General features: G+C 41.1%; 1 protein-coding gene across 3 annotated transcripts in view; it reads right to left on the minus strand.

The window, feature by feature from the left end:
- C4H13orf46 (chromosome 4 C13orf46 homolog) overlaps positions 1-21,875 on the minus strand; it is a 44,742-nt gene extending 22,867 nt beyond the window's left edge. Inside the window, exons 1-5 of one of the 3 annotated variants that reach the window (XM_036753730.1) lie at positions 21,489-21,843; positions 14,526-14,577; positions 2,733-2,958; positions 2,574-2,636; positions 48-98 (exon numbers count right to left, since the gene is read on the minus strand). In XM_036753730.1, the coding sequence (XP_036609625.1) occupies positions 48-98; positions 2,574-2,636; positions 2,733-2,958; positions 14,526-14,577; positions 21,489-21,672 (576 nt within the window). In that variant the 5' untranslated portion in view covers positions 21,673-21,843. Of the gene's footprint in view, positions 1-47; positions 99-2,573; positions 2,637-2,732; positions 2,959-14,525; positions 14,578-21,488 lie in introns of all 3 variants that reach the window. The other 2 variants (XM_036753729.1, XM_036753731.1) reach the window with 2 other exon arrangements.
- Between the last annotated feature and the right edge of the window lie 2,106 nt (positions 21,876-23,981).

Below are 23,981 nucleotides of genomic sequence, written 5' to 3' on the forward strand. Positions count from 1 at the left end.
TGACATGTATTTGTGTGTGTGTGTGTGTGTGTGTGTGTGTGCTTTACCTCCTCAGTGCGTTCTTCCAAATCAATCTCTACAAAGGCAACAGGTGGTTTCTGTGAAAAGAAATCCAAGAGACATGAATATATTTAATGGCCAGGATTGTGCAAAGCCGAGCTGAAAGGAGGAAAATTTCATCAGAGGGGCAGCATCATCCCATTCCTCTTGCCAATGCTTCCTCTAATGGGAGGAACTTCACTGCACCACCCTAACTTATTTATCTCAAAACTGAAATAAATGCCTCTGCCACAATGTACTCTTCTTATTCCTGCTCTCCCCTTTCACTTTTCTTCTTCTCAAAGCCTCTCATCTTTTGGACCTCGGTGCAGTGGACAGAGTGCTGGAGCTAGAGTCAGGAAGACTGGAGTTCATATCCAGCCTCAGACACTTACTAGCTGTGTGACCCTGGGCAAATCACTTACCCCTATTTGACTCAGTTTCCTCATCTGTAAAATGAGCTGGAGAAGAAAATGGCAAACCACTCCAGTATCTGAGATAAATCATTATTATCCTATTATTGTTAATAACTAATAATTTATCAGCCATGCTTTTCTCCTATTTCCTCATTAAGACCCAGCTCTTGTTAAAGTCAGTCTCTGAAGGACAGGACTGATTGTTGAGATTACTCCTAGCCCTGAAGGAACATTCTCCTCAATCTTGGGTGGGCCCCACCCAACTGGAAGACCTAATTTCTGTTTAGAGTATAAATGGAATGCAGATTGAGTCCTTACCATGGCGAAAGGAGCCCCTGTCTTTGTACCCCTCCATTAGACTTTAGGTTGACCCAGCTCATGAAAGAGGAAACTAGCCACAGAGGTCTGGATGGAAATAGATTCCCTGTCCAGATTTTTGGAGGCTACAGAGTCTCATGATCAAGCCATGTTTGCAGGAGGAGCTGAGGACTTCGAGGGCACTCCTCATTAAATGTCCACCAATCAGGATTGATTTTCATTTGTCAGGGGCATTCCCTTTCAAAAAGGTATTTAAGGCTCTTGAGATCTCCACTGGGGGTCTTTGGTTGTGAAGAGAAACCACTGTCCATCAATTTGTTGATTGCCAGCTAGCCTAATTAATAAACTGACTATTAATTACCCATAACTCTGCCTCTTGGGTTTTTCATTTGTCTCATATCTTTGCCAAGAAAACCTCAAAAGGGGTCATGAAGAGTTGGACACTATTGAAATGACTGAACAACAATTCTTGCCCATTCCCTATCCAAATCTATTGACCTGATGGCCCATTCCTATAGGGCCCTGCTCCCTTCTAGAGGGAAAAGATTTGGAAAGTAAAGAGCCAATGACTGGTAATCTCTAATGAGGTACCCTACCTCAACTGGGTGCCATTCATAGGCTCAAAGTAATGACTTTATGATCTGGGTCACCATTGCAGGCCAAGGGGAAACATTTTGGGTTATTTCTAGGTTCTTTCTAGAAGTTCTAGAACCTTTTTCATAAGGTTGTAATAAAATACTTTCGCCTCTCTATCTCTATTGCCTACTACATCACATTAGAGTGAAGAATGGAGGGTTGCCCCCTTTCAAGTTAGATATTTTATAAAAGTCTCGGTAGTCTAAACCGAGGTCCATACCACCCCCACATAGGAACATGCAGAGATCCCTCTAGAACCTGTTGCGATTTGAGTAGGGATTGCAACAACACAGGGCGCAAAGAACTTAGCACTAAGGTCCTGTCCAGGTAGGAGGGTTTGTTTGCTCCAGTTCTTCATGATAAAATAGCTTATTGCTGCCCTGAACTTATCCCCAAACAATGCTCTTCATTTTGCTTCTCCTATTAAAATGAGAATGACTTAGGATCATAAGATCATAGGATTTAGAGCTGGGAGGGCCTTTAGAGTTCATCTAGTCCTCTCATTCTACAGAGGAGGAAATAAGCCTAGAAACGTTAAATGATGGCTCCAAGAGGATACAGCTAGTTAAGTAGCCAAGACTTTCCTTGATTGTACCACATGGTAAAAAGTGGGCAAAAAACATGCATTGCCTAAATGACATACAACTGAATGAGCACACTATGGGATTAGTCCATCCATCTTGGACCCATGAGTTGGGCTGACTGGCTGATATTGGGCTAGACTACGTTTGCATAGGTCTTTTCAATGATCTCACTACTCTCACTGATGCAAGAGCCCACTTAATCAATCACCCAGTAATGCGGTACAATGGGTGATCATGGAACATTATGATCTCCAAACAATCTTGAAATAAATGGAACGACGAATGGTGAAAGATGAAAGTAGGGTATGTTACCAATTATAATATATATAGAATTGGCAGAAAAGACATTACTGAAGATAAATACAACTGGAAGAAGAGATTGGCAGGTCGTGTATCAGGAAAGATGTATGACATGCAAGCAAAGGATATCACCAACTACATAACATTTATGAAAAGAAGAATAAAAGACATTATTGAGACACATATGATTAGAAAAAGAGATGGGAGGGTCCTGTGTCATCAGTATGAGTGACAAAAGGTGGACAACCCAAAGTGCACGCTGGCACCCCAAGATACTCACGGAAAGATCCATCTCAGTCTCCAGGACAAGGTGATGCAGTTTTAATGATTCTAGTTTCTTTTCCTATAAATAGAAAGAAGAGTCGTTACCTATACAAGAGAGTAGAATGCTGACCCTAAATATCCAAATTATTTTGTTCGCAATTGAACACTTCCTGACCAGGGCGAGTGTAGTATTTAGTTCAAGAACATAGTTTTCTCTCTTTATGTCTCTCTTCGCTTCATCCTGGCCTGTCTTAATTTGCTCCTCTTTCTCCTTCTTTTCACATTCTTGCTCCACCTTTTCTTTTTCTTTCTCTTTTTCTTTTTCTTTGTCTTTGTCTTGGTCCACTCTTTTTAGGTCACCCTTATCCTGGTCCTCCTTGTCATCCTCTAGAATCATCTGGCTAAAAGAGAAGAGAGGCATATCAAGAAATTCACTAGGGCATGGATCATTAATGACTGTTGAGATATTCACTACGATATGGACCATTCAAGGGTGGCTGGGAGCACAGCGATGATCAAGAAATTCACTAGGGCATGGATCATTCAGTGGTGCTTGGGAGCACAATGACTATTGAGATATTCACTATGATATGGATCATTCAATGGTGGTTGGGAGTAGTGAGGATCAAGAAATTCCCTTAGCTAGGTAGAGGTACTTCCTGACAAGGAAGCTTTGGTTGGATGAAAAATCTCCATGCTGGTAGACAAGACTCATGGTCCTAATTTCCTCTATGTAGAAGGAACTTTCATCTGTCTTTCAGGTAGCTAAGTGGTCCAGTGGGTAGAATGCTGAGCCTGGAGTCAGGATAGACCTGAGTTTAAACTCCATCTCAGATATTTACTAGCTGTGTAATCTGGAGCGAGTCATTTAACTTTTGTTTGTGTAAGTTTTTTCAACTGTAAAGTGAGGATAATAACAGTATTTACTTCCCAGGGTTATAGCAAGGATCAGATGGGATATTTGTAAAGCACTTAGTCCAGTGCCTAGCCCTTAGGCTCTAAGTGCGAGTTATCATTACTACTGTTGATAGATCCTGGTGCACAATGCAAGGCTAGTAGCTAATTTTCTGGCCAAGACAGTCTCAGTTTTGAGATCTGATTGAATAAAGCACCCGATATCTCATTCAATAACAATGGAATCCAAATGGAGCAGTGTGAATCCATGTATTTGGGTTGACTGTGTTTTGGTATTTTCTGTATTTCCTTTCAGCTGGAAGGAATTCACTTCCCTTGCCTCCAATTTGCTCACTGTCTGCAAGAGCAAGAGCAAAATGGGGGAAATGGCTTGTGGTGCTTCCCCACCTATCATAATGACCAGATAAGCCTATTATTCATTGGCTGGCTAGTAATGGTGTCTCAGCTATGCCAGAGAAAACTAAGATCAGGATCTGAGGCTTATCTACAGTGTCCTGTCTAAAGAAGGCCTCCCATGAAAGGCAGTGTGGGGAAGTGGATAGTGTTGGACTTGGAATGAGGAAGACTGGCATTCCAGTCCTGCCTCAGAAATTTACTAGCCATACTACCCTTAGCAAACCACTTCACCTTCTCAGCCTCACTTTCTTATTTGTTAAAAAGGTATGGTACCAGCATCTTACTGTTGAATCATTTCAGTCATGTCGGACTCTCTGTGATGGTTTTCTTGGCAAAGATACCGGAGGGGTTTGCCATTTCCTTCTCCAGCTCATTTCATAGATGTGAAAACTGAGGCAAATAGGGTTAAGTGACTTGCCTAGGGTCACACAGCTAGTAAATGTCTGAGGCCAGATTTAAGCTCAGGAAAATGAGTCTTCCTGATTCCAAGCCCCATGCTCCACCCAGCTTGCTCACCTACCTTACCCTATTTTCTGCCTTCATTCTTATTCATTTGCTGTTGAGCAGAACTTTAGAAAGTTATAAAACTGTGCTAACTGGGTCAAATTTATGATTTTATTTATTTTTTCTGATTTGATATATTTTATTCTCACCCCCCCAATTACATGTTAAAACAATATTTAACATATTTTTTAAAGTTTTGAGTCCCAAATTCTATCCCTTCCTCCCTGCCCTCCCCTCCTACCTGCCTCCTTGAGATGGTAAGCAATCAGATATAGGTTATACATATGCAATCATGTGAAACATTTCCATGTTAGTCGTTTTGTACAAAAGACTCAAATAAAAGAAAATGAATGAAAGAAAGTGAAAAATAGCGTGCTTCAGTCTGTATTTAAACAATATCTTTTCTTTCTCTGGAGGCGGATAGTATGCTTCATCATTAGTCCTTTAGGATTGTCTTGGATCATTGTATTGCTGAGAATAGCTAAGAAATTAACAGTTCTTCATCAAACAATATTGCTGTTACTATGTATAATGTTCTGCTGGTTCTATTCACTCCAATTTGCATCAGTTCATGCAAGTCTTTCCAGATTTTTCTGAAATCATCCTGCTTGTCATTTCTCAGATTTAAAAACTTACGTTACAGACAAAACAACTGGTCCCTCACTGCAGCCATGCAATCCTTCTACATTCCCATAACCCAGAGGTTCCCAAACTGATTTGGCCTACTGTCTCCTTTTAAAAAAAATTCCTCAGTGCCCCCCTGGAAATCTCCTTCCTTTAACCCTTTAACTTTTTTTAAAATTTGAATCATTTCAAAAAAAATATAAAATGCATTTTTAAATGACACATTTTAAATTTAATAATTTATTGTAAATTTGTGGGATTTTTTCCTGCATTGAAATTTTGATGACACAACATTGCATCATGTAACCATATAGTATCATATTGTAAACAAGTCATTACACACACATATTCCTGCTGACGCATGCTGGACTTTCTGACAATGCACACCACGCTCACTGCCCACATTTGCTTGTTTGTGTTAAGACCTGTCAGTGGACTTGACCACTGATTGATTATAGCTTGCATTTTGTGTGTTTATTTGGAAAATAATGTAACCACTATGACTTTAACTCTGTTACACAACAGATGAAACATGTATGGACGGTTTTTAAAAATTTTCTTATCTTCTTTCCTTGTGCTTCTACTACCCCTTTATTTTTATTCAATGCCCCCAATTGCACCCAAGGCTACTACTGCCCCTTAGATCATTCCAGCCCCCCCCCAACCCAGAGGGTAGTATCACCCACTTTGGGAACCTATGCTAACCTGTCCTCCCTGACACTCACCACAGAAGGTATTCCAAACCTTGTAGTCCCTCCTTTAGCGTCTCATGGCAGCCCACCCACCACACCTCTCATCTGAGGACCTTACCTCATTCTTGAAGCTGTTTGCTAAAAGCTCCCTCTTCCTCCCTCTTCCTCTTCTCACGTCACACTTCTTCTCCTACTATCTCCTCCTTCATTGTTGCTTCCTAGCAAGAAGCAGCTCTTCTCTTTTCTGACTTTCTCCAGCAGCATGATCTCTCTACTCTTTCTAATCTTCAGTCTCTCCTACAAACTTACCAATGTCTCCCCTATCCTTAATAAAAAAACCCAAAACTCTCACTGCTAGCTATCATCCTCTCACCTCTGCACTGCTAAATTTGAGAAAGTTATCTATAATCAATGGATTCACTTCCTCTCCTCTTCACCGGTGTCTCAATCCTCATCAGTCTGGCTTCCAGCCTCATCATTCAAATGAAACTGCTCTCTCCATAATCACTAGTGATCTTTGAATTGCCAAATCTAATAGCCTTTTCTCAATCCTTATCCTTCTTGACTTCCCTCTAAACTTTGACACTGTTGATCAAGCTCCCACTCCTCTTGAAAACTCTCCCTTTCCTAGATTTTTGTGGCATTGCTGTTTCCTATTGGTCTAACCATTCTTCATTCTCTTCACTAACCCTGGGCACCCGCCAAAGGTCAGTCTTGGGAACTCTTCTTTTCTCCTCTATAATATCTGGCTGGTAATCTCATCAGTTGTCATGAGATCAATCATCATCCCCATACAGATTATTCTCCAATCTATTCATTATTTCTATTTATAAATTTCTATTCAATATATTTATAAATATATATTTATAAATTTACATTAAATTATATACACAATGTTTATATATATTATTATTCTCCAATCTCTCCTGAGTTTGTCTTGTGTCATCTACTGCCTTTTGGACATCTTGAACTGGATATCTTTTATGGCATTTTATATTCAACATGTCCAAGAGAGAACTCATTATCTTTCCCTCCAAACCTTCCCCTAGGCCAAATTTCACTATTATCATTTAAAAACAATATTTTGTTTTAATCAGCCAAGATCTACCTTCTTACTCCTTCCCTGCAACCCCAACTCTTGAGAACACAAGAGAGACAAAACCCATCCCAAATATATAGATTCCATCAAAACTGATTTCCACATTTGTCACTTAAAAAAAATTGTCTCATTTAGCATTCAGAGTCCTTCACCTCTCTATTACAAAATGGGTAGGATGTTTCATCATTAGTCCTCTGGAATCCTGGTTGGCCATTACAGTGATAAGAGTTCAGGAACACAATAGTATTTCATCACATTTATGTACCATAATTTCTTCAGCCATTCCCCAATTCATGGGCACTCCCTCAGATTCTTATCCTTTGCCACTTTTGAAAGAGCTATAAATATTTTTGTACACCCTCAGAGTTTGCTTTGCCAAGGAGTCATCCCCCTCTTAATCTATCCTCCTTCTAATTCCCCTTCCTCCCTTCTCCCTTTTCCATCTTATTTTTCTATTGAGTGAAATGGATTTTTTTTAACCTAACTTTAACTATGTATGTTTCTGCATATATTTGTCCTTCTTTTGACCAGTTCAGGTGAGAGTGAGGTTTAAGTGTTAGCCACTTCCTGCCAACGCCCTCCTTGTTTGTACAGATGTCTACTTGTGCACCCATATCTCAAATATGAGATATTTTCCCTTATCTTTGGTTTCCTCCTCTCTCTCCTCCACCTAGAGTATTACTCTTCCCCTCTTTTTCCATTCTTTTCTTAAGATCATCAAGACATAATAAAACCCCTCTTAGCCCTTGTCTAATTGGACTCCTATGAACCCTGATGATGATGATGGGGCTCAAAGGAGACACATGTGTCATCTTCCCCATGTTTGAATGAAAGTAATTTATCTTTATTTAGTCCTATATCATTGTTAATTCATTTTTACCTTTTTATACTTCTTTTCACCCCTGTATTTGAGTTTCACTCCTGTAATAAAATTTCTCTGCAGCTCTGTTCTTTTTGTCAAGAATGCTCGGAAATCTCTGTTTCACTAAATGTCCATTTACTCTCTTCCCCCCACCCCCAGTCTATCTACCTTCCCCCTTGCCACAGCATTATACTCAGTTTTGCTGGTAAGTTGTTCTTAGCTGTAAGCCTATATCCTTTCCTTCTGGAATATTTTATTCCAAGGTCTTCATTGCTTTATACTGGTCTGATTGTGTGTGATCCTGACTGTGGTTCCTCAGTACTTTAATTCTTTATTTCTGACTGCTTTTGACCTGGAACTGGATTTTGGCTATGATATTCAGAAGAGTTTTCATTTTAGAGTTTTTTTGGGGTGACCGGTAGGTTCTTTCTATTTCCATTTTGCCTTCTGGTTCTAAGACATCTGGGCAAATTTATTTTAAAGTTTCTTAAAATAGGATTTTAGACTCTTATTTTGGTTGTGGTGTTCAGATAGTCCAATGATTCTTAATTTTTTTCTCCTTAATCTGTTTTCTAGGTCAATTGTTTTTGCTATAAGATACTTTATATTTTCTTCCATTTTTCATACTTTTACACTTTGTTTCAATATTTCTTGAATGTCATGAAGTCATTGGGGCCTATCTGGTCCATTCTAATTTTCTGTGAGTTTGCTGCTTGGGCAAAGTTTTGTACCTCTTTTGCCAGATTGTTAATTCTACTTTCTTCCATAGATCCATTCCTTTTCCATTTTCCCCTTAAGCTCTCTTATTTCGTTTGTAAAAAATATTTTTAATTTAATTTTTGCTTTATCTCTTATAGGAATTCTGATTGAGTTTGTTCCCAGTTTGTATTTTTCTCTGGGGCAAAGCTTGTAGATGTTTTAGGGTCATTCTCTTCTTCTAAGTTTGTGTCTTGAGTGAGATCCTACCACCTTAATAGCTCACTTATGAGCTACTTTTTCAAAAAGTTTTTGTTTGTTTGCTCATTCTTCCAGCCTACTTTCTGACTTTGGATTTGACATTCAGTCTGGGCCCTATGTACTTCTGGAGAGAAGGTCCTGTTGCTGCTTTCTTAAGGTATTGAGTATTGTGTTATTCTAGGATCCCCTAGATAGTCAGAAGACTGGAAATCTTTCAGTGCTCCCAAAGGGGTCTGATCCAGGGGACAGCCTGATTGCTTCCCCCTTGTCTGAGCTCTGTACCTGGGTTTGGGCCTGTGCAAGCATAGAGTTCTTCAAGATGTGGCCCCTAAGCCATCTGCAAAACTCCGCTGCTTCAAATTGCAGGCTCCTCTTTGGTTTCAGTTTCTTGCTATGGTTCTTTCTTTCTTTCTGATTGCAAGGCAATCAGGTTAAGTGACTTGCCTAAAGTCACACAGCTAGAAAGTGTCAAGAGTCTGAGGCTGGATTTGAACTCAGATCCTCCTGACTCCAGGGCTGGTGCTCTATTCACTGAGCCACCTAGCTGCTCCTATGGTTATTTCTCTGTAGGCTGGGCTAGATGCTGGAAGTGACACCTTGCTCTGAGCTTGGGGTCTGAGATACTGGCTGTGGTTACTGCTGTTCTGGCTTCTGAATTTCCTCTTTTCTCTATAGGTCCTGGGCCTCCCTACCTGTGGAAGGCAATACCACTGCTATGTGTACTACTATGTCACTCTCACTATGCTCCAAATCTGCCACCTAGAACTGGGGAGTGGGTGACTAAGCGGCTAGTTAGCACCAATCCCCATGGCAGTGCCCTAGTTTGGGTCTGGGATCTCCTTTTTTAATGTCATGCAGAGCCTCTCCTTGGACTCTGGAGTGCTCCAGATGCCAAGAGCTCATGCCCCAAATGTATTCCCAGGGCCTGCAGACCCCTGCGTGGGACAAGGAATTACCATACCTCTTCTGGATTTCCGCCTCAGGATTTGCTCTGGTGCATTTTATGAGACTATTTGGAGGCTGGAGTTCATCTGCCTTCTACTTTGCAATCTTTTTTCTACTCCCCCTTTTCCCATTATTGTTGAGGGCACCACCATCCTTTTAGTCATCCTGGCTTCTAACTTCAGTGTCGTCCTTTTTTTACACTCCCTCCACATATCCAATCCATTGCTAATCTTTCTGTTTCTATCTTCACAGCATTTCTTGTAATAAGCCCCCTCTTTCCACTCACCTTGCCACCAATATGGCTATTGACATAGGCTTGTAATTTTCTCTCTGCTTCAAACATCTCCCCTCTTCAAAACATGCTCCTTTCAGCTACCAAAGTGATTTTCCTAAAATGCAGGTCTGATCATATCACTTTCCTTCTTCCCACCTCCACTCAATAAACTTCAATGGCTCCCTATTGCCTCCAGGATCATATATAAAATCTGTTTGGCATTTAAAGTACTTCTTGACCTGTCTCCTTTCTACCTTTCCAATCTTCTTACGCTTTACTCCTCTTCACTTAATCTGTTGAGTCATTTTTCAGCATGTCTAACTCTTTGTGATCCCATTTGGGGTTTTCTTAGCAAAGACACTGGAGTGGTTTGCCATTTCCTTTTCCAACTCATTTTAAAGATGAGAAAATTGAGTCAGAGATGGTTAAGTGACTTGCCCAGGGTCACACGGATAGTGTCTGAGGCCAGATTTGAGCTCAAGAAGATGAGTCTTCCTGACTGCACACCTGGCACTCTATCCATTGTTCCACCTAGATGCCTTCACCCCTACTACCTTCCTTCTAAAACTACCTTTCATATACTCTATCTATGCTGGCTTCTCCATTAGAATGTGAGCTCCTTGAGAATAGGGACTGATTTTTGCCTTTCTTTGCATTTCTAGCTCTTAGCACACAATAAGCATTTTATTAATGGTTATCGACTGACTTTTGGAAGGATTCAGTGAAATAATGCATATAAACTGTTTTGCAGATTTTAACGTCCCATACAAACATGAGCCTTAAAAATATTAGTGGCACAGTGGATGCAGCCTGGCCCTAGAGTCAGGAGGACCTGAGTTCAAATCTAGTCTCAGACATTTACTAGCTGTGTGACCCTGGGCAAGTCACTTATCCCCAAATGCCTCAAAAAAAACCTACTAGCCCCATGATTTCATCAGTGCAGGGAGTTCCTCCATATTGTCTAGTCTTAGAAGTTTTCCTGGGGGCATTGAGGGATTAATTAGTTTGCCTAAGCAAACATGTATCAGGGGTAGGACTTGAACCCAGGTCTTCATGACTTGGAAGCCACTTCTCTATCCACTACACCATGCTAGATCTGAGCTATTGTTATTAATATGAGGGTCTGATCTCTAAATGGGGTAGACAGGAGGCTGGTAGCCCAAAGAGTAAGAAAGAACAATTCAAGCACTCCTCCCCTTCCCACCTTAAAAACACCAGTTTTCTTTTTGTTATCAAACTTCATACCTGGTTAAGTTGTGGTGTGTCTTCATTCAAGCATTGCCGCTTTGTGCCCTTAGCTTGGATATTGTTTCACCTGTCTTTATCACCCTGAGGCTGGTCCCTACACGAAGGCTGGGTTTAAAGTGGTATAAACAGTCAGGTATAATGGAGGTGGGCAGCTAGGCGGTGCAGTGGATAGAACACCAGGAACACAGAGAAAGGAAAATCTGAGTTCAAACGTGACCTCAGACATTTACTTGCTGTGTGACCCTGGGCAAGTCACTTCACCCTGTTTGCCTCAGTTTCTGCATCTGTAAAGTGAGCTGAAAAAGGAAACGGCAAACCACTCTAGTATCTTTGCCAAGAAAACCCCATATGGGGTCACAAAGAGTTGAACTGAACAACAAAACAAACAATGGAAGTCGTTGCCTAAAACGGAATACTGCAAGTGTCCAAAGTCTTCTTGGCCTTAACCTTGATCTTTTATTGAAATCCTGCCCATTCTCGAGCCCCAAGAGAGGCAGAGGTTTGGTATTTTTATCTTCACCCTGATCTTCTTCCATCTCTGCACATTATCTAACTAGAATTTTGGCAGTTGGGGGTGACGGCCTTGGCAGAAGGAGGAAGAAGAATTCCTTCAATTAATTTGTGCAGAAAGTGGAGAGCAACACCCACAGAACTCACATGAAGCATAATAGAAATTCCTAGTTATGTCTCTGGGGTTCACTTCTGAATGCTAATTCTTAAGATTTCTTTGATCTGTGGTCTAGATGAGCCCCTCATGAACAAGTAAGAATTTCCCATTCTTTGTTTACACTGCCTAGCAAATGATTGCTCATTAGACTTGGAAAATAGAATCTAGAAAATTCTGAGCGTGCTAAAATAGATTATTTTGAGGAGGAAAATGACAAAGATCAATTCACTTTCAAGCTCTTGGGATTAACAATGATACTTTATATACATATATGTGTATATATGTATATATATATGTATGTATACATGTATATGTATGTATACACATACATATACGTACGTGTGTGTCTGTGTGTGTATGTAAGCAGTGATTCTCAAAGTGAGGAAGAACTGGGGTTCAATACCCATCTCTAACATATTCTAGCTATGTAACCCTGGGCAAGCCATTTATTTACTCAATGTCCCTACTCTAAGATAGTGTACTCTAAGAGAGTAAATAGCATTGATGGGGGATGTTCTCACCAGGTCTAGCTCCCTAGACCAATGACATCATGGGGGTTCTCAAAAATATCCCCTGAATGAGGTCTGAGAAATAGATTTTATTCTGTTTTAATTTATTCCTTGTAATGAAGTAATTAATGGATCTGGTTTTTGTTTTGCTCATCATCAAAGATGAAAGAAGCCAGCTAGTGATTCCTTCCTTGCCTAGACTCTCCCTTCTCCTGACACCCCTGTTATTCATTCACAACAATTTTGTCTCTCTATAAATCATAACAACAGAATAGTCAAAGTAAAACTTTTATTCCCTAAGATGATGCTTCTTTTTTTCAGGTGAAAGAATATGTCCTAGAGAAGCAAAGGATGACTTATGTGAACTGATGCAAAGTAGAATGAGAAGAACCAGGAAAACAATATACTGCAATGACTACAAAATGTAAATAGAAAGAACTGTGAAAACAACAAGAGCCCAAATTGAATACCACATAATAATAATGAGGAAGCTTGGCCTGAGGAAGAGATGAGAAAATGCATCTCCCTTTCTTCTTTGCAGAGGTGCAGGGCAGGGGCAGGGATGGTACTCTGAATTGGATGGAACATGGATTGTATACGTTCCCAGACTCAACTGATGTGTTGCTTGGTTATGTTTTTTTTTTCCTCTTTTTTTGCTTTGTTATGAAGGATGGATCTCTAGGTAGGGGCAGGCAGAAGGACATATTTGGAAATTAAGATACTAAAGGAAAAGATACCAATAACATTTAAAAAAATTTTCAATAAAAGATGTATCAAAATGTTTGCCACATGGAATAGTCTGATAGGTGAAAGATCCAGACCTAAATTTTAAATCCTTTTGGCCAACTAGATAGTGTAAATGAAATTAGTTGCTGGGTATTTATTGTAAAGCAGGGGCAATAGGCATAGAGAAAAGAGGAAAAACTAGAATAAAATAATTTCCATAACAATTCCTTTATCCAAAATCTTATCACCACAGTAGTTATCTAAGCATTCTCAAACATTCAATATAGTCTTGAAATAATTTAGATAAAATACACGGTTCTCAAGGGTCCCAGATCTAGATCTTGACATATATGCCTGGGTCCAACTGTTTCTCCCCGTACATGTTTCCGCCCCACCCCAAACACTTCAATTACCAGCAAATTCCCCCTATTTCCTTCTTTGGCCTTTAAATTCTTACCCATCCTTTCAAAGAGGTAGAATGGTAAAGAAGAAAGACAGTTGGATTTAGCCTGGGCGGACCTAAGTTGAATTCTAGCTCTGCCACTTTTTTCACTTGTGTGATCTTCAACTAATCACTCCCCATCTTGAATCTCAATTTCTTCTTCTATAAAATGAGGGGACTGGATTAAGTGATCTTTAAGGTCACTTCTAGCTCTAAAACTATTTGGTTATGGAAACCCAACTTAACTGCCCATCTCTTCCATGAAAATTTTCTTGATTCTTCCGATTGGGTATTTCATCTGAGACCTTCCATGGTATTTTTGTTTCAGAACTCTCTAACCCATGTATCATGTAAAATGATGCCTCTTTCCCAAGACTGTAAGCACCATGTGGGAATGAATGAATAATCCTCATTCAACAATGCAGATGTATTGAGCATGAGTTGTGTATCAAGATGTGGTCCCTGTCCTCTACAAGCTTACAGTCCGGTATTTCCCTGTGACATTTAAAAAGTTCAAGAGATGTAATTTCTGGGTAATTTAATAATTTTATGAATAATGCCAGGATGTTTATTAATAAAAAGATGGTCATTTGGCTGTCTCTCTCTTAGACCAAAAATGCCTGATGGTGGTGGGCTCACAGTTTATATGCTCTTGGAAGAGTAGTGTTCCTGAAGGTGGCAATCAACTCTGATGGGTTAACAATTAATGAGAAAATGAATATTGCAACGAGAGGCTGGACTACATTACAATGATGGTCTTGGGGCACCAGACTTAGATCACCCAAATCTTCATCCAAGAGACTCATAAATGTCCGTATCACCTCTCTGACAAAAGGGAGAATCAACATTTTCCCAGACCTGTCTGAGTAAACACGATGAGCAGGAATCCTCCCATCAGTGCAAATTTGGGATTTCTTTTACTATCTGATGAGATATTGGCCTGAGTAAATGTTTGAGAAAGATTTCCCACACTGGTTGATTTCTGAGGAAGTAGAAAAGGGGAAAAACCTTGGTCTCCATACAATAATTGGGTATTAAGTACAAAAGAGAAATAATTATTTCTCTCATCCTTTCAGTTAAATTGGTAGAAAATGAATTGTTCACTTACCAGCTAATATTCTCAGCTTCACCTTTTGACTCTTTCTCCAAATCTTCACCTTCTTAAAAGAAAAATATTGCCTGTCAGTAATGTTCTTGCTTCTATTAAATATAAATATGTAACGGGGCTAGAAGAACACAAAGCCTGGAGTCAGAGTCCCTGCAGAAATTCTCATTTTTTACTATTCTAAGCTCAGCTTCTGAACCAAATGATCTGCAAAGAGATATTTGCTCCTGTTCAGTAGAGACTTAAAACCAGGGGTAGGCTGGAATCAGCTCCAACTGGCTCGCAAAGTCAGTCTTTAAATTTCCAACGTGAACATTTCCACCTCACAAATCGGCTACAAAATCAAGGCTGGATTTATTGTTTTGTTGATTGTGCAGATTTAAGAAAGTGTAGATAATGCATATTGAACTTAAAAGAGTGCGCCTGCCTTTGCTGCCACCCACTCCCACCCACACCCGCCTACCCTGGTGTTAATTTAACAGCACACACCTGTATTACTCTAAAAACATAGCTTAGGCTCAGCAGGAGTACAGTAGAAGGTTCAGTGAATGAAGTCATCACCAGACTGGAGGCCTGGTGACTGAAGGATAATTCACAATAATAATAATATGTGGCATTTATATAATGCTTTACGATTCACAAAGCATTTTACATCTGTGATCTCGTTTGAGCCTCACAGCACCCCTGCTTAGATCCCACAGAATCTTAATGAGGAATAGTAGCTCTTGGTATCTTGGAGGACCAGGTATGTTGCTGGTTCTAAATAATCGTTCATTACTAATTACTAAAGAAGCAAACCATTTGAATTTGAACAGTTCACCTTCTTTCCCTACAGAATCTTAATGAGGAATAGTAGCTCTTGGTATCTTGGAGGACCAGGTATGTTGCTGGTTCTAAATAATCGTTCATTACTAATTACTAAAGAAGCAAACCATTTGAATTTGAACAGTTCACCTTCTTTCCCTACAGAATCTTAATGAGGAATGGTAGCTCTTGGTATCTTGGAGGACCAGGTATGCTGCTGGTTCTAAATAATCGTTCATTACTAATTACTAAAGAAGCAAACCATTTGAATTTGAACAGTTCACCTTCTTTCCCTACCTCTTTAACTCTTACAACACTGCTTAATTTTATTATTCATTTGTTAGAGCATTTCAGTGCTTTCAATAGTGAACCTTCAAGCATGGTTACTGCTTTGTTAGCTCATGTTACCCCCTACCTAGAGTCTTGCATCCCCAACCCTACTACCCCATTCAGCATAGATTCTGTAAAGTTACACACCCCTAATACATAGCATCATAGACTTAGAATGGAAAGGACCTGAGAGAACATTTAGTCTCATTCCTCTCCTTCTTGTTGTTGAGTCATGACTGATTCTTTGTGACTCCATGCACCATAGCACTTCAGACTCTTGTATCCTCCACTCTCTTGAAGTCTGTCCAAGTTCATGTTCATGATTTCCACGACACTGTCAATCCTCTCATCCTCTGCCATCCCCTTTTCCTTTTGTTTTCAATCTTTCCCAATCACAGTGTCTTTTCTAATGAGTCCTGTCTTCTCATTATGTGGCCAAAGTATTTAAGCTTCAGCCTCATTATACAGAAGAGCAAACCTAGATTTGGACGGTGAAGTGACTTATCCCAAATGTCAGAAGGTGGCAAAGCCAGAATTTGAGCCCAGGGCCTCTGATTTCTCTAAGGAAGGTGGCAGGTAGGAGATTGCTTAGTGGAGAGGTGGGAACAGACTTGACTCTAGTTCCACTTCATCTTAGGGTATGTGTGTATGTGGAGAGTGGGGGGAGGCAGTGTAGTTACCAGTAGTTCTTGTGTGAGGTGAGGAGAAAAGAAAAAGCCGGGGCTAGCTAACAGACCTGAGGTCTGGTTTGACCTGGGTAAAGGTAAGAAAGCCTGCCTCTGGTCCCTGGCAACTAGTTCCCTCAGTACCAAACCGCAGTGGTCCTTCAGGGGCTAAGAAGCAGATTCTCCTTGGAGAGAGGGGGCAGTACAGTTGCTGGGCCACTTGAGTGCCTTTCCTGGGCTGGGAAGCAACCTCCTGCCTTTATGGCAGAAATGGAGGATCTTCAGGAAGGGCAAATTCAGGCTATACAAATGGCACTTCAGCCCTTACTCAAAGAACCTTCCTTCCTCTCTAGCTCCCTCCCCTGTAACATGTTATAAGATATTTTCTTTCCCCTGAAATTTTACCCTACTTGGCTTTCCAGTAAGACAAATGAGAGTTTGGGGCCAGGATGTGCCAAGAAGACTGAGAACCCCCAAAGCCCCTGCTCAGCTGCTTGTTCAGGTAGCGAGGTGGCATAATGAACAGAACCCCGGATTTATGGACAGGAAGACCAGAGTTCAAATTCTGCGCCATCTACTAAATAGTTGCAGGATCCTGGAGAAATTATTTGACTTTTCTCAGCCTCAGTTTCCTCATCTGAAAATGCGATGTAAATGTAAAATGATGAGACCAGGCACTACTGCTCTGAAAGAGCCTAAATGCCCCCATAAAGTTCATCGAACTGAGGGGGAAAGCTCTGAGCCAGGAATCTGGACCCTAATCTCTGGTCTGATATAAAGTCAGGTAGCTATCCCCTCTCCTAAAAAATGAGAGGGTGGAACAAGGAGGTCTTGTTGTTGTTGTTTGTTGTTGTTGTCATCGAGGTGATGCCATGACGTGCAAGTGAATTGGGTTTAAGTGAGGCAGGGCTGTGCAAATTCACCAGCCTCACCTTCTCCTCTGGAGCCATCTGGGCCCAGTGCCCAGATATAGATCAGGACCACTGGAAATGGCCCAGGATGCAGTGGAAGACCTTCCAGAAACCCTGAGGGTCTTCCCCTCCCAGACTGAACTTTTTTTTTAACTAGGTAAAGAGGCCATTCTCTTCCTCATTTCTTATTTAGCCTTCTTTCTTATTTAGGAGGTCTCTTAGGTCCCTTCCAGATCTAACAGTCTGACTTTATGAGATCTGACCGCCATACCTCATCTAAGCCTCAATTCCATAAATTGAATAAGCCATCCTCTATGATTTTGGGCAAATCATGTCCGCTCTGTAGAGTTTCAGTGTCTTCTTTAAAATGGAGTTGGACTAGATGTTCCCTAAGGTTCATGGCAAGTTCTAACATGATACTTCGGGGGTTTTTTTGGGGGGGGGAAGCCTGTGTTCAAACCCCTCCCCCAAAACACTATTTGTCTGTTGTAATGATTTCTACTAAGCCACTTCCCCCACTTCTTTCCTCAATAATCAGGCTTCTTGGATTCCAAGAGGCAGCTACATGGCACCTTGGGTCGAACTCTAGGCTCGGAGTCAGGAAGACCTGAGTTCAATTCCAGCCATTTACTGTGTGAACCTGGGCAATTTCCTCAGCTACAAAATAAAGAGGAAAATCCCAGGGTTGATGTGTCAACTGAAGTAATATTTGTAAAGTGCTTAGCACAGTGCTTGTCACATAGTAGGTGCTATGTAAATTCCAGCAATTATGATTATCATAATTATAATAAAAGTTTGTTCCCTTCCCTCCCAAGTGTGAAAATACAACCAAGTTTCCAAGAATCTTGAATCAAGGGGCAGCTAGATGGCGCAATGGATGGAGCACCTGCCCTGAAGTCAGAAGGATCTGAATTCAAATCCAACCTCAGACACTAGCCTCTAGTTGTGTGACCCTGGGCAAGTCACTTAATTCCAATTACCTCAGAAAAGAAAAAGCAAGAACAATGAACCAAAATAGAAACTACAAGGTGGCCTGCTTCCTTTGGGCAAAAGCCTCACCAGCCATAGCATTTTAGTGTCCTAGAATCTGTCTGTCTTCTCCAAATTCTCCCTTGTCCCCATCTTCCCCAAGATTCCTTCAACTGTGGTGCCTTAAGTACTACTTGTTCCTGGCAAAGTTTGTTGCAGGCGCAAAAATTCCTAGTTACATCTTTTCCTGTAGTAACATCTTCTGCTGTTGCACCTGAGTCCTCCATCCCTATGTGGTTCTACCCTCTCTTTTTTTTCATTCATTAATTCATGCATATATGCAAACATGGACAGACTGTTAAGTGCCTCCTTATGTAGGACACTGTTCTCAGCTCTGCACATACACACAAAAGTGAACCCTCCAGGTATTTATGTTCTCCTGGGTTGTGAGAGCATAGGACACATTGACAAATCATTTCTAACTTTTATTGTCCAGGATTTCCTCCGCTAACTGCTGCATCCCTGCTTCCAGGATAAAAAGACATATCAAATCAAAGCAATGTTTTTGGATGAATAGAAAGCCTGTTAGCAAAGACAGGAATTTCTCTGGGCATCTGCTCTATGAGATGTTTTTTATTTAATGAAATTTGTGGAAGCCAGATTAGTTCCTTTGAACCATCTGTGCAGACAAGGAGCTCTTTTCACTAAAGTAAAACCCCTAGTGAAAATTGCATTTGCTAAAAGGTGCATACCTCCCTCAGATCATACAGCGGTAAGCCTGGAAAGGACCTTGGAGATCTCATCCAGCACTCTAGAACACTTGGCAGGGCTGGAATTTAAACACAGGCCCTCTGCCTCTGATTCAAGACCTCTCTGTCCTTGAGTGGTCTTTAAAAATTATCTATGGACCAGGCCATAGGAGTACCAAAGAGTCACGGGAGGCAGGCTCTGCCAAGCCAATGGCGAAAGGTATTGTAAAGACGGAGAACCTTCACAGAAATACCTTATCTTCCAACACGCTTCCCTACAAATTAAGGAATGCTGGTTTTCTTTTTATTCCTCTATGCCACATCACTACTAAGGGATGGCAGAGTCAGAAGCAGCAGAGAGGACCACTGATGCTCTTGTCTTCTCCCTCTCATGCTTCTTTCACAGATGAGGATGCAAGACAATGTCTTTGTCTTTAAGTGAGGCAGGGCTGTGCAAAGTCACCAGCCTCACTTTCTTCTCCAGAGCCTTCTGGGTCCAGTGGCAAGAAATAGATCAAGACAACTAGAGATGGCCCAGGATGCATTGGGAGATCTTCCAGAAACCCTGATGGGCTTCCCCTCTATTCTATTCCCCGCTATAGTCTTTAGAAAAGACTAAACCAAGAAGCCTTCTTCAGAAGTATCCCTTTTTAAAACTTAATAGTATTTTATTTTTTTTCCAATTACATGTAAAGATAGCTTTCATTCAGAGGCATCTTAAAGCTAGAAGAGATCATAGGACTTGGAGCTGGAAGGGTCTATCCAACCCTTCTTTTTTACAGATGAGGAAAACAGGCCAAAGAGGAATGAAACAATTTGCCCAAGATCACACGGGAAATAGGTGTCAGAGTTAAGATTCAAACCCAGATCCTCCTTGGCCTCTTCATCTGGCCCAGGCATCCTTTCTATAAAATCCTCAGCCCTTTCAGCCTTTGCTTGAACACCTCCTGTTCCAGGGAACTCACTACTAACTAAGCCAGACTGCTTCCACTTTGTGACAACTCTCAATGTTATGTTAAGTCAAATTCTTCCTCTGCAATTTCTACCCACAGCTCCTATCTCTGCTTCCTGGGGCCAAGCAGATTAGAGCTGCTCTCATCACCTCCCTTAGAGACAAGATGCTGGGCTTAATGCTGTCGGTAAGACGCTATTAAATACAGTTTTGCCCCTGGGAAGAAGACATGATTCAATGATTTTGAAGCATTTAATTTCTAGAGATGTCTTAATAATACCATTCTTTTAGAAATACCTTCAGCACTTCTTAGCTATTTGTTATTTCATTAATTTGTTATTAATTAGTTTATTTTTAGTTTTTAACATTCACTTCCACAAGATTCTGAGTTCCAAATTGGCTCTTTTGATTATATCTTTTGTAATCCAGCCAATGTCTTAGTGTGTCTTAGAGAACAAGGTGAGGGAGATTATTCATACTGTTGCTCTCTACACACTGGAGCGATCTCTAACCTTTTCAAGAGCCAGGACTCCCTATTGTTGCTTGCTTTTAATGCTATTTCCAGCTCTCCCCTTCCTTTCAAGGCACACCTCAAAGTCAGTGGGTATCTGAGCTCATTAATGTGGACGTTCCCCCCCCCCCATTCAGGTCAAAACCCATCCAAGCCTCTGTGAAGCTTGTCCAGGTTTCCATAAAGGACTGACCCAAAGCAATGGAGGATATTCTCTTAGTGTTTCAGTATTTTATGTGTACCTCTATAGCTGTCCCTTCCTTTCTCTCAGTCTCATTTTGTGATCAGCCCACTTTCTTTTCTGATCACACATTTCCTGGATATCTTTTCTATCTTTTGTTCTTCAATCTCCTTTTGAGTCAGCCATAATATTGATTCTGCAGAGGGTGAAGTATCCTATGTGTGGTATATTTTTAAAAGTTAGAGTGAATTAAAGCAAGTTTACTGTTTATAAAATTTTCATAAAACCTCTTGAAAAAACTGGAGAAACCACAATTGTGGTGTTGGTGGAAAGTCTAACTGTAACTGCAACAAGGAAGCAAGTAAATACTTGCGTTTATTATGTATGGCCAGGCACTAAGGGAGAGGCTTTACAATTATTATCTCATTGGAGCCCCACAACAATCTTGGGAGATCAGGAAACTGCAGTAGACAAATGTTAAGTGATTTGTTACAGCTAGTAAGATTCTGAGACTGGATTTGAATTTAGATCTTCCTGACCCCAAGCCCAGTGCTCTTATGTATGGTACCACTTAACTTACTCTAAGCACGTGAGACAGTGGAAAGATTACATCGAGGTGGATCTGATGATGTCTCTCTAAGTTACCCTCAAGTTCTAAATCAGAGATCCCCTGATGCTTCCTCAAATGGGGCCTACTTCTGAAACCCCCACAAAATGTCTATTTTTTCCATATGTATATTTTCTTCCCATCCCCTCTCCCCCAACTAGCACCTGTAACACAGGACCTCAAACACGGTAGTTGTCTGGCTTTCTTTGCAACATTTATCCCTACAGCATGAGGGCCCCAAAATCTTCTCCCTGAAGCAAGTCTCGGGCCCCGGGGCCCTCTCTCACCGAATTCCTGCAGCAGTTTCTCAATGGGAGCCACAGGTTCTCCCGTGGGGGGATATCCCCCAATACTCTTGCTCCTCTGAAGTTCAGATGCTTCAGTGACCACTTTGTGAAGCCCAGGGGCCATGGCAGTAGGTGGAACCCCAGGGATAAGCCAGTGTCGCCTGTGTACCGTCTCCTTCTCCATGATTTGTTTCTCTTTCTCTTTTTTTTTAGATCATGGGAAAGAAAAAGTCAAAGGGGGAGGTTGATTCTGAAAAAAAAAACAATGACCCTCAGACTGGAAGCATGATTTGGAAACCTCTCCTCTGGGTCCCTTCTCTAGGGAAGTGGACCTTGGGAGAGTTACTGTTAGAGTGGGAGGTCCGCTTGTTGCTATGTGTCCCCTATGACATCACTTCAAACAGGAACTGAAGTCAAAAGTTACTCTGGCCTTAAGCCACAATATAACCAACACTGAATTATCCAGCAAGTGAGTGAATTATTCGGCTTGAAGATTTATCCATGATTGTGTCACCTCCTATTCCTCTTCTTTCCATTTCAGATAAGTTGATAACTGACAGTGTGGTCTAGTGAAAATAGCCAAAGCTTCGGAGTCAGAAGTCCTGGGTTCAATCCCTGCCTCTGCAAGCTTAATGCTTATGCAATTTGGGTAAATCAAGGTTCTTTGAATGAAGCAGTTGGACTCAGTAGGCTTTGAGGTCCCTTCCAGCTCTAGAGTTATGATTTTTTAGCATCCTTGCCTTCATCCAAAACTCGAGGTCAGGGGCTATCTCCTCATGAGGCCTTTTAAGCCCCCAGCTGTAGTGCCTCTATTGCTTTGAACTTACTTTGTATATATGTTATATTTACTTATGGAAATTAATGAGCTTATCCAAGCTCTCCCTCAGAGTGTGTGCAGATATTCCTTCCTGTTTACATGGGAGCTCTGGGGCTGTCTTGTGAGTTAGGGGGTCTGCAATTTGAAATGCTAAAACAATCCCTCACTGGCTGCTGAGTTGGAAGAGCTGATCACCTTTTAAAAGGGAGATAGCGTCTGGCTGAACTCCCTTGGAAGCAGCTCTCCAGGCAGTAAGATGGGTCTCCAGTGAGAGACAGGGAAAGGCAGGATTTTTCTTTTCTCTGCCTCACTGTCATGGCAGCCTTGCCCATCTATCAGGAGCTGCAATTAGGTGAGCTTGCACCTGGGCTGCTGCCTCATTTTGCGTTTCCTTTCCTTGAGTAGCTGATCCCATGACCTCCATGGTTTTGGAGGTTTGGGAGTGGTGGCTTCTTCAGTGTCTGCCCTGTTTGTGGTTGCAGCAGGGGCTGGCGTGGGCTGGTGGAATTGGGATAACATCCTTCCGAGCATCTCTCATCTCCATGGCAACACAGGCTATTATACTGAAGGCAGAGACTTTAATGTTTTGGTTTGGTGTCCCCAGGGCACAACATGGTGCCTGGCACATATAATAAACGCTTAATGAATTCTTGTTAATTAATTGACTGATGGTTGTTATAACTTTGATAACCCTGAAAGTGTACCTACAGTTACCTCTCTGCTTTATAATAATTATACTTCCATGGATCTGTGATTTCCTTGATGGGGGTACTCTCCCCAAAAGGTATAACTCACATCCCATCCACATCTTCTCATCTTGTGTGACTTTTGTGTCATCATATAAATCCATGAAGGGGATCACAGAGGTGCCAGGAGCCTTCTAAGTAACTCAATATTGCATGCATATCAATGAAGTGTTTGGGCTGTTCTTTGGTTGACCAGACCACTTTTTCTTCCAGTCTCATGAATCTCTTTGATAATTGATAATATCCTTAATGCTACTTGTCCTGTGCTGTTTTTGTTGGTAACGCATTCCAGCCTCCTCAGTCCCATCATGTGCCTTTCCTTAGTCTTGTGTGTACCTGCACAACTCATAGTAGTATAGTATTACTGGAAGAATGTAACTCATAGGGGTGATTCCTATTTACATATGTAGATGATAGGTGAACCTACAGTGTTAATATAAATGCTATGAATGGAGGCTTCATATACATGTTCTGTTGACCATCTCTATTTTGGATAACTTGGGCAAAAGCTTTATTCTTTTACCCTGAACAGGTGAGAGAAGATAGCACTGCCAGTACTAGAATCTGAAGCCACAATGGTAACTGGGTAATGATTTAATGAAATTCATGAGGAACTTGGATCCTGCATTTTAAAAAGGTTTTAGAAACAATCTAGCTTTATGTGTCAAAATTCTGTATTCTGGTACATAATTTGCATACTATCCATTTAATTAAGCTGTGTGGCATGATTGATAAATCCACATGTGATTTACTTTGGAAACCTGAATTAACTCCTTCACTCCCTCAAATACTTGTTAGTTCACCAACATTTCAAAGGAGTCTAAATAAATTCCAGCCTTTCCTTCTGAAAGGAAGGATCCTCCCAGAATTGCCACTTAACGAGGACTCCCAGCCTAGCTACATCTATAAACATCAAATTAGCTGCTGGTA

This window comes from Trichosurus vulpecula, chromosome 4, assembly GCF_011100635.1.
Source record: "Trichosurus vulpecula isolate mTriVul1 chromosome 4, mTriVul1.pri, whole genome shotgun sequence".
Taxonomy (NCBI): Eukaryota; Metazoa; Chordata; class Mammalia; order Diprotodontia; family Phalangeridae; genus Trichosurus; species Trichosurus vulpecula.